The sequence below is a fragment of the Eubalaena glacialis genome, chromosome 6, assembly GCF_028564815.1.
Source record: "Eubalaena glacialis isolate mEubGla1 chromosome 6, mEubGla1.1.hap2.+ XY, whole genome shotgun sequence".
Taxonomy (NCBI): Eukaryota; Metazoa; Chordata; class Mammalia; order Artiodactyla; family Balaenidae; genus Eubalaena; species Eubalaena glacialis.
The window spans coordinates 56,574,260-56,584,825 of record NC_083721.1 but is presented as its reverse complement, the minus strand read 5'-3'; the positions used below and the strand labels follow the sequence as shown (position 1 = coordinate 56,584,825).

At 43.5% G+C, this 10,566-nt stretch overlaps 2 protein-coding genes across 2 annotated transcripts in view; one reads left to right on the top strand and one right to left on the bottom strand.

The window, feature by feature from the left end:
• Positions 1 to 1,078: 1,078 nt before the first annotated feature.
• MYH15 (myosin heavy chain 15) overlaps positions 1,079 to 10,566 on the top strand; it is a 170,418-nt gene continuing 160,930 nt past the window's right edge. Inside the window, 4 exon segments of the mRNA XM_061193051.1 lie at positions 1,079 to 1,166; positions 5,139 to 5,245; positions 8,655 to 8,798; positions 10,231 to 10,387. Coding sequence (XP_061049034.1) covers positions 1,079 to 1,166; positions 5,139 to 5,245; positions 8,655 to 8,798; positions 10,231 to 10,387 — 496 coding nt within the window.
• On the bottom strand, positions 5,401 to 6,147 carry LOC133093292 (pancreatic progenitor cell differentiation and proliferation factor-like). The gene is given in 2 exon segments (XM_061193052.1): positions 5,401 to 5,681; positions 5,683 to 6,147. Coding segments are annotated over 2 exon segments (498 nt in total). The 5' UTR covers positions 6,010 to 6,147; the 3' UTR covers positions 5,401 to 5,510.

The following is a 10,566-nucleotide window of genomic DNA, read 5'->3' as shown; positions in this document are numbered from 1 at the left end:
GGAAAAAGCCTAAGACCTTTTCTGTCCAATTGGAGAGAATGACCTCTCATTTGGGATCATGATAGCCCAGATTTCATTTCTTCTTCTCATTTTCAAATGTAAAGTGTGCAGATTAAAGATAAAATAAGTAAAGTGTTTGGTATAGACTGACTGCTTGATGAATTTAGCCCTGATAATTTGCCCAGCAACTCAGTCCCTCCAAGACTGGAACTTGCCTTGCTTGAGCTGATGAACTTACACCCACTCACTCCATTCACCACACAGCCTGCTTCCCTCCTTCAGCATGTGCTGCCCCAGGACAGCTTCCTAAAGGTCTGTCTGCCAGCAGTTTCATATACCATCTGCTCTAGACATTCATCTCTGCTGCAGTATGCACCTTTTTATTCCTTTACTTTCTAAGGCTGAACATTCCCCTCTTTGCCGCCATGATCTGCCTACGATGTTCCATCCACCTGGATGCATCTAGATACCTGCAAGCCCTTCCTCCACTCCTACAAGGGCCCCGGTGTCCACAGCTCGACATTTCTCAGTCTGCCCCATTCCACCACCCACCAAGGTCAGAGCTCTGTGCTTTAAGGTTGCATTATGACTTTCGTGGGCTGTAGGCACTTTTGTCTTTCTGGGCCCCTTCCTTCACAAAAAGTATTAAAAATTGCATTTTACAACTGTATTGGTATAAAGACTGATTAATAGAATCCAGGCTGGTTTCATTATTGTATATCATTAAAATTATATTCATATGTTTCTTCTGCTTTTAAAAGAAATTAAAATAGTTTTGTGGGCCCTTAAAAGCATCATGGACTCTAGGCACTGGGCCTTCTGTGACTAGTGGATACATTGATCCTGCTAGAGTAAGATTCCTTGTGTACAGTTTTGTCATATACTTGAGACACGGCAGAGAGGTAGTGAAAAAGAAGACTCTTAACCCTCGTTGGTCCATCTGTGGTGAATAGTTTCTCACTTCAGTGCCTGATGTCTCCCTTCCCCTGGTTCCTTCCTACACGTGTCTTCTGCAGAGTGAATCCTTTCAGCTCACGTTTAGGCCTCAGTCTGATTTGGTGGATCACTTTAAAGGAGGATGGACCTGTCAGAGCTTGGTGAGGCTGCGGCCTTCCTCCGAAGAAGTGAGGCCGAGCTGCTTCTGCGCCAGGCCACGGCCTTCGATGGCAAGACTTGTGGCGCCTGCTGGCTTCACTTTATTTTACTGCTTCCAGGCGGCAGCTATCTGATCAGTGGAGAGAAGCCATCAGTTCTGGAGCCTAACTTATTTGCTTGGGGTTCAATCTGTCTCTATGAACCACTGAGCAGTTGAGGAGCTCGGGGTGTGGAGGGTAAAGATGGAAGTTTGCAAGGAAGACCAGGAAGCCTGGGAGGCAACCCAGGCCCAAGCCCTGCTTACTTAGCCCTACAACAGGTTTTCTCTTCAAGGGAGCACTAATATAATACAGACAAATAGGTATGGCCCCAGATAAAGTCTTTCTCAGAAGCCTCTTCATGTGGGTAAATAGCAGAGTAGAGTGAGGGGGCTGAAACTGAGACTGTAGTGGGGTTGGTGCAATCGTAGGAAGAATGAAGGAACAGGCTCCAGGAAGGCGGGAGAAACAGAAGCTGTCCTGGGCCCTCTTCAGGATTTGCTGATGCTGGAACTTTGCCCTCTGGCTGTTTTCTAGGTCAAGAGGGTCATTCAGCCAACACTAAACAGAAGATAATTGGGAGACTTGCTCACCCTGCTGAATAATTTCTTGGCAGTTATAGGCAAGGACAAAGGTTAATGAGGATTTACCCATAAGATAAAGGCTGAGTACTACATTAAAATCTCTAAATAAATGTTACATTTCCCCCCTCTTTCTTTACATGTCTGGGCTGCATGGCCATCTTCTGAATTTTGGTTAATTGGAGACTTAGAGTCAGATTCACAGTGTGATCCAGCATCAAGCCACCTATATATCTCAATTCCAAAAAGTATTCGACAGCACAGCCTAAACCCCGACCGAGAGTTGTTCTAGTACTCCGAATTAGTCAACATTAGGCTTTAATATGACCAATTATAATTCAAGCCAGTTAGGTAGCACATTCTATTTCCATCATAGACCAGTCCTGGATCAGTTCCCAGTTTCCAGTCATTGGATGTCATTACTGTGATTGGATTTTAGAGTAGCTAATTATAATCCATCAAATCAAATACAATAACAGAACTATCCCTGAGGTCAGAACTGGTCATGCAGAAGCTTATCGCAAGTAGTTAGATAATGAGGGACAAGATCCTAGTGGTACCAGGGAGAAAATCAAAATGCCAAAGCATTCGAGATAATTGGATGATACATTTAGTAGAATCAGCACAGTAAATAATTCCTTAAAATATAACAATCCACGTAATTTCTAATTTTTTTTTTTGTTTTGGTCAAACAATCCTTCCTCATTGAAATGCATTGGCAGCACAAAGAGGAGAGTCAGCAGAAGTTTTTCATCCCCCTGGGCTAGTAGACAATGGAGTCTGCTTTTTTGAACTCAGGCCAAATGGAAGCTGTGTGATAAGAGTATTTGGCAAGTAGTTTGGGTTCAAATTCCCTGTTCTTGACGCCTTCTGGCTAATTAGAGCAAATCACTTTACCTTACTGAGCCTCTGTTTCCTTATCTTTCAAATGGGAACATATGCTTTCTCTGCCTACCTTCCTTCATGAGGATCAAAGAAGACAATAAATGTGAAAAATAAACACAATGCATTACTATGATACCTAGAAAACTAGAATTGCTGGGTGTCAGGGAGGAAGTGTGCTTTCAGAAATAGAAACAAAACACCATTTCAAGGCAAATGTAAATGATTTTTATAGAACAAGTAAACCATCTAGTTAAAATAACTACAAAACTGAATACAGTATTACTTCAATTTTGATTAATATCATAGAAAAAAGACTTGAAAAAACATGCTTCAGATAGATAACAGTGGTTATCTCTGAGTTGTTCCATTATGGGTGATTATTTTTAAATGTTTTTCTTTACACATTTCTCTACTTTTAAAGCTTTTTTGCAATAAACACATGTTACCTTTATTTTGGAAAATATATTTAATCATCTAAAACTATGAAATCATAGAGACAAACCTCCTGAGCTTACAGATGAGAAAACTAAGGCCCAAAGAGTTGAGGCCATTGCCTTACATCTTGTTACTAGCAAAGCCAGGCCTAAAATCCAAGTGGCCTGAATCAAAGCCATTGCTGTCTATGTTTCCATCCTTGCAATTATTCATGAGAATGCAAGGAATTAAAAGTTGACTGAGTTTATTTACTTCATCTTCAGAACCATCCTTCTCTGGGACTCGGTCTCCGGTAGGTAAGTGCTTCCAAAAATTCTTCTCTCCCACTGTTTCCAGAGGTGATAAAAGAAAGAGCTAATCATGAGGCAGGTGATGAACATAATTTCTGAGAGAAAAACTGGAGGGAAAAAAGCTCAGCATATAATATAGAGGAAGAATGCTTTAGTGGAAAAGCTCTGATTTAGGAGGTAAATGATCTAATTTCTAGTGTCATTATTCTAATGACTGTCACTAATTAGCTATGTGACTGTGGACAACTCTCTTAATCTCTCTTCCCAGGTTCTTTTTCTAAAAAAAATAAAAATGACAAAAGGGAAATCTGTACCAGGTGGTACCCATGTTTCTTTCAAGTAATAACACTTGGTTTAAAATGCAATACCTTAAGCACACACAATGTATGCAAATGGGTGCTTTTCAAAAACAAGCTTATTTTCATAGACATAACACAAAGCCAAATTCGCTTTTGCAAAAACACCAAAATAATCAATACAATTAAAACCAGTATTTAAAATGCAAACAACAAGTAGACGCAAATGCAAAATCAATCAGATGGGAATACAAAAATCCTCTTGCCCAGCAGTTTGAGTGGTGAATCGGTTGTAACCAGGGAAAGGGAAAGAGAGCACAGTATAGGTGGTGATGGCAGGAAAGTAGTGAGCAATAAAATTCTTTTCAGAGACAAGTGTGATGGAAGAGGGGTGCGTGCTGCCCAGCTTCACCTCCTTCTTCCACACTCAGTCCTCAAGTCCTATCGTCCACCTCTGGGGAGAGCGTCTGGCGAGGCTGCCCACCCTGCAGCAGTGAGGCTCGATAGCTTTTGTGACTCACGTGTTGGGGAGGTGGGATGGAGTTGGCACTACCCGCCAGTGCTGTGGCTGCAGTGGGGTCTCCCCTGTGCATCCCACAGCCCTGGGCTCAGATTTTCCCTCTTCCAGCCAAATGCTCTCCTTGCCCCCTCCCCCCTATCTACCTGAGGAGCTGTGAATGGGGATTTCTGTGAGCTTCTGGTAAGACTCACTTTCCTTTAAGAGACTCTTTTTTATTCATCTTCCCTAGCGATCTGCCTCAGGTGGGAGAGGAGTTGAGAAGCATCCCAGCAAGGCCAAGAGAAGCTGCCTCAGACGTTCATAAGAATTCTGGCTCGTGTCACCCAAAGCCTCTTATTGGTTGATCGCTTTGCAGAGGGCTGCTTTGCTAAGGCATGAGACATTGGGGTTGAGGAGGCAGGGGGAGAGAAAAATAATATATGGGGAAAAATAATATGAATCAGTTATGCTGTATGACAGAAATAATCCATATTCTCTCTCCTCAATTCTCCCCCCTCCAAGTCTACCATATAATTCTCTTAGCAGGCTTTCATTCCAAAGTTAAAAATAAGGTCTAAAGAAACCCTGACAGACAGACATGGCCACTAACCTAAATTTTCACTTAGTTGCAACCAGACGTTTCTGAGGGAAGTTTTTTGGAGGGGAGCTGGGAAGGGTAAGAGCACCAGGCCAACCACCAAGCACCTGGGGCTGTGAGTGGGAGGTAAGTGTGGGGACTGGGAGGGGTGGGTAAGGCTTTGGCAGGTAACCGTCTTGTAGCAAAATGTTCCCAATCTCCACTTGCTGAAACGCTTCTTGCTCCTAAACGGTCCTTATGTGGGTTTATCTTCAGGGTGAGCGTTCATGATTTTATCTAACTTTGCAACTTCCTATATTGGTGACGCCAGGTCAACAAGCAGACTTAGCAGAAATGAGACCATGTCCATCAGTATGAAAGTGTCCAATGTACATTTCCTACAGGGACTGTAGTTAAAAATCCATTTTTTTCCCCTCTGTAGGGAAGAAGAAATGCTGGATTCATGATGTGAAGAACGCTTATGTTGAGGCTGAGATTAAAGGGAGTGGAGATGATGGCAGAATAATTGTTGAGACAACAGTTGGAAAGGTAAAGAAATCTTTATTTCAGCCCATTGGTGACTAAGTTCTCTATTTAATTTAATAATTAGGTGTGTCCTTTCTCCAATTGTTTTGTTAAAAACCTGGGGTAGGAGATGCCACTGATACACTTTAGAAAACTCATTAATCATTTTCTTTCTTTTTTTTTTTTTTTGCTGGCTGCTTGGAGTTTATTTTCTACTTGGTGCAAGGCACAGGTTAGGGGGTGCCGGGAAGGCTCTCATGTGGCTTGGATAGTAAAGAGTGGAGTTCTCTCAACTTCCTTTTTGGTGTTTTGCTGTTTTGATATTAAAAACCCAACTGCTTCTGTTGGCTGCAGCCTGCTCACTCTCAGGGAGGGGAAGGAGGGGGGGCTCTGATGAGCCTAGCGCCTTGGGAGGAAGCCCGGCAGCTGGTGGTGGCCACTCAGGATGGGGGCCTGTAGTTGGTTTGGCCAGGCTGGCCGCCAGGCTGCTGCTTCCCCACGGCTTCCCGAGCCAGGTCACAGGTGATCATGCCGGTGGAGGCCTGGGCTGGTTCTGAGTGCTCTGGGGACTCCAACACTGTGGCCATGAATGGGAGAGTGGACTTCCCGAAAAAGAAGCTAGCCCACCAGCGTCCCGGGTCAGCTCTGGGGAGACCGGGGTGGTGGGGGATGCCTTCCCCAGGGTACTCGGCACTTCCGCAGGAGCTGTTACTGGAAGTGGAGCCCAGGTGGCGCCGGTAGTAGTCGTGGGTGGCCACGAGTGAGCCGCTGGAGGGGATGGCTGCCATGCTCCTGCTTGTGGGCTGGTGGAAACCTCGGCGGCGACCCCTTGCGGGCCTCGGCGCTCGATCACGGACGGCGGGGACCGGGGCGCTAGGCCACTGAGCCCATCTGCGCAGGAGACCACGGCCGACGGCTCCACAACCCAGACGCGCAGGGCCCTCATTAATCTTTAAGAAGCTCCTCCACTTAACTGTCAAAGATGTAATGACGAACATTGAAGAATCAGAGTAAACCGGCTGCCAGTGGTAAAGCTCATTGACTCTAGAATGCACAACTTTTTCCACTTCTTCCATCGTATTTCAAGTTCTTTTTTAAAGGTGCCTCTTGGAGTAAATAATGACCTTAGGAACTGTGAAGCAAGCTATGTTTGTAGGATCAGGAAAGAGTGGGATAATCTGAATAAAAATAGAACAGTGTCATAGGATCCAAGAATTGGGAGAATGGTCAGTAATGTCAAATGCTAGAGAAAGAGATTTAGGGCTTGGAGAGAGCCTTGATCTTCAGAATTAGGAGGTCACCTATGACCTTTGAAAGAGAAGCTTAGGTCAAGTGTTGGGGCATAAGTTAGACTGTGAGGGGTCATAGAGAGAATGTGTAGTGAGGCTGTAACAGTCCCCAACCCCTTCTCCCTGTCACCAAGGTATTCAGAGCAACAGGGCAGTATTGTACAGACAGCCTACTCTCAGAACCTTTGCCTGCATCACTGACCTCAGGTGCCTGCCAGCTCCATGGCAGAGAATTGGGCCCTATTTCTGCCCTGACTTGGATGAACACTTCATTATAGATTTTACAGATGATTTCCTGCCCCCATATGCAATTCACCAATCTCCTTCCAATTCTGCCCTTCCCAACTCCATAACAAGCCACATCCTGTAACAAACAGGTACGATCATTATCAAGAAAGTTTGTCTTTTTCATGCCCTTATCTTTGTATTTAGACAATTTATGATCTAAAGCATTGCCATCTGAATTGTAAAATTCTGGAGGCCACTCAAAAACTACCACTTATGGTGTCTTATATGCCTTCCTGATGGTGTCTGTACATTTAAAAAATCACAAGTTAGGTAGATTTTATAACTAATTAATGGAATTTAGGGCAGAACTTGGTCCTTATCAATAGGAATATACATATTTAGGCAAGGGAAAAATTCAGAATGTCTTAAATAAGGAAACTAAGGGATTCAATTATTTTCTCCCAGTCTGTGTGTTGTCTTTTCACTTTCTTGATTGTGTCCAGTTCAATTTTATTAGGCCTCCAGATGAGAAGTTTGTTCTTCTGAGCACATTTTTTAAAACTGCTGTCTTTTTAACAGCATTTATGGTGATTTGTGAATATAATGTGGTTACAACTATGAAAGAAATCATAGGAAGAAGAACATGAAAGCAATAAGTTAATGATGTAGAAAGAGGAGTCTAAAGGTGGGTGGTTTTGTTCTGCTTGACCTTTCACCATCTAATGGAGGTCCCATTCCCCCCAGCCCCACTCTGCATCCCCCTGGCTCCAGGCTTCCTCCTCCTGATGTTAGAAGTGACTACACTTCCAATCACCTTTGGTCTTTGTAACATTAACAAAGGCAATACAGCCAGTGGGTGGAGAGTAATACTTAAAGTTGGTAACGAAAGGAGAGAAAAATAGAATCAGAGCTAAGGGGAGGTTTTCGATGTAAGAGACCTGATTATGTTCTACGGGAGAGAAGGAGTCCATGAAATATGGAAACTGAAAGGGACTCAAAAGAAAAGGGATTACTGTTTGAACAATGTCAAAGAAGACCATGGATAGGAATGAGATCAGGAATATTGAGAGTGTGGGAGCCTCAGAAGAAGCAGCTATTACCAACTGGGATTAAATGGAGCAATCAGCTGACACCAATATGCATTAATCAAGGAAAAGGGCTATAGGAAATGAGGTTAGGAAACTTCTGAGAGTAACTCTAAGCAACTATTTGGTAGTAGCAATGCAGCCATATTAATTAAGATATCAATACTTATTGAGTACCTACTGTGTCCTTAGCATTGTGATAAGGGCTTTAATAACTTTAGAAGAAGAAAACATCTAGACTGCTTCTTAAGATGCTTATAATCTAGCTGGGAAATAGTTTAACACAGCCACTTATTAAAACATACACAAGAGTTAATACTATCAAGATAGTACAGGTTATGTATATGGTACTTAAGGAAGGAAAAATAATGAGCTGGGGGAGTTGGGGAAGGCTTGAGGAAGAGAATAGGTCTTAAACTAAGTCTGGAAGGATGAGTCTGCCCCCTTGATCGTTCACTCTAAATTCCTTCTTCTAAACCTCTAGGTTGTGTTGAGACATCTAGAGAGGGGCTAGATCATGTGCAATATAATGTGTGTTCTCTCAGGGGCAATCGGAGTCTGAGGAGCCACAGGATCAGGGCACTGCAATTTAGAAAATTTTGATTCAACAAAAACACTTTTAAAAAACTTTATCTTCAGGCAAGGAGAGAACATGAGTCGGAGGAACACCTGTTTCTTGGAAAAAACAGGTTGGTTTAACTTCCTCTGGCTCCATCCTCTAGTGAGGCATCTTTTTCTTAACTCCTTGAAAATTCTTCCCAGTGCATGGCAAAAATGAATGAGCATAGAAGAAATAGGGGAATATATCTTACATTTTTCTCCTCTCTGAAGAGTCTGAGTGTCAAGGAGGACGAAATCCAGCAGATGAATCCCCCAGAGTTTGAAATGATTGAAGACATGGCAATGCTGACTCACCTCAATGAAGCATCTGTGCTGCACTCCCTGAAGAGGCACTATAGCCATTGGATGATCTATGTACGCGTATATGTTCACTCCTGAAACAGAATGCTGGCATCACATTGGCGATGTCCCAGCCCTCTTTTGGGTGAAAAAGATATTGAATTTAAGCATACTCATATGAGAATAATCCTTGAGAAATGCCCACTGGGAAGGGACATTGTCTTAGCGTTTCCCCAATTTTATTTGGTCAGTATTCATATCCCTTCCCACAGGTTTTCATACTAAAGTAAAGGCATGAGGCTTGGAGCATGATAGACCCGTGTCCAAATGCCACCTCTGTTTCTTACTAGTAGTTTTCTTCTTGAAGTCACCTTATCTGTAAAGTGGGATAATAATGCCTGTCTCTCCATGGTAGCTTGGAGGATAAATAAAAGAATGTAAAGCATGTAGTTCAGTGCCTGTTACCTAGTTAGTGCTCAATAAATGGAATAATTTTTTTTCATCCTCATTAAATTGGTGATGATTGGTTGCTCAGCTTCTTTAATTCACTCAGAATCTATTCAGCAGGAGCTGTGCTGAGCAGATTAGGTAAAGATGATGGCATTTGGGACCCATTGCTGTAGCAGCCTTGCCATGTAGCCAGCTTGCTCCTGGGCACTCTGATTTACGGTGTGACTGTCTTTGTTTCCCTAAGATGCTGTAACAAAATTACCGCAAACAGGGTGGCTTGAAACAATAGTAACTTATTCTGTCACAGTTCTGGAGGCCAGAGTCCAAGATCAAATAAACTCAGCAGTCACACTCCCTCAGGAGCCTCTAGGGGAGAATCATTCCTTACCTGTGCTGGTTTCCGGTGGCTTTTGGCATATTCCCTGTGGCCGCGTCACTCCAATCTTTGCCTCCATCTCCACATCACCTTCTCCTCTGTGTGTCTCTTATACGGTGATTAGCTGTTGGATTTAAGGCCCATCCAGATATCATCCTGAGATCCTTACCTTAATTACGCGTGCAAAGATCCTTTTTCCAAATAAGATCCCGTTCACAGGTTCTGGCGATTAAGACGTGCACATATCATAGCCACAGTCCAGCCACCACGGTTTGAGTGACCCACGTGAGCTACTACCCCAGTGCCTTAAGCATCAGCTTCCTAATCTTCCTGAGGCACAGATTCCCTTTGGGCCTCAAATGCCTGAGAGCTGGTTACCAAAATCAACAAGCCTGCTGTCAGCATCCTCCTTGTCTTCAAAAGGTGTGTGTGTGTGTGTCAGACAAGTTAGTGGTTGACAGATCTCCCAGCGGAGAGGTAATCCCAGGCCCCCTTGTTACTCTAACCTGGTTCTGTCTCTTCCTATTAGAAGTCCCTGCTGTGCAAGAATCCAAAAGCTCTCTTTCTTTTAGTTCCTTTATAAGTAAATATTCGAGCAAATGTTACCTGACATTGAAAGAGCTGACAAACCTGGAAGTATTCCTAACTTGTTTTCAGAAATCTTTTCTGATCTTCTGTCAGATATATTCGGGTCTCTCCTGTGTGAGCATCAACCCTCAAAAGTGGCTTCCAGTGTAACACAGAGCAGTGGCAGCTGTCTACAAAGGGAAGAGGCGATCAGAGGCTCCCCCTTACATCTTCGCTGTGGCCAGTAATGCCTTTCAGGTTATGCTTCACAGTAAGTGGCTGCCCTACAAAATGAAGGGTAAAAATATCTGATCTACTTTTTCTCCGTGTCACTAAGAGGCAGATAGGCATTGTGAGCGGAGCATGGCCTTTATAGTTGCCTAATCACTTGAAGCCTCCGTTTCCTTCTGGATAAAACGTGGGCAAAATAGGGCCTACCTCCTAGGGTTA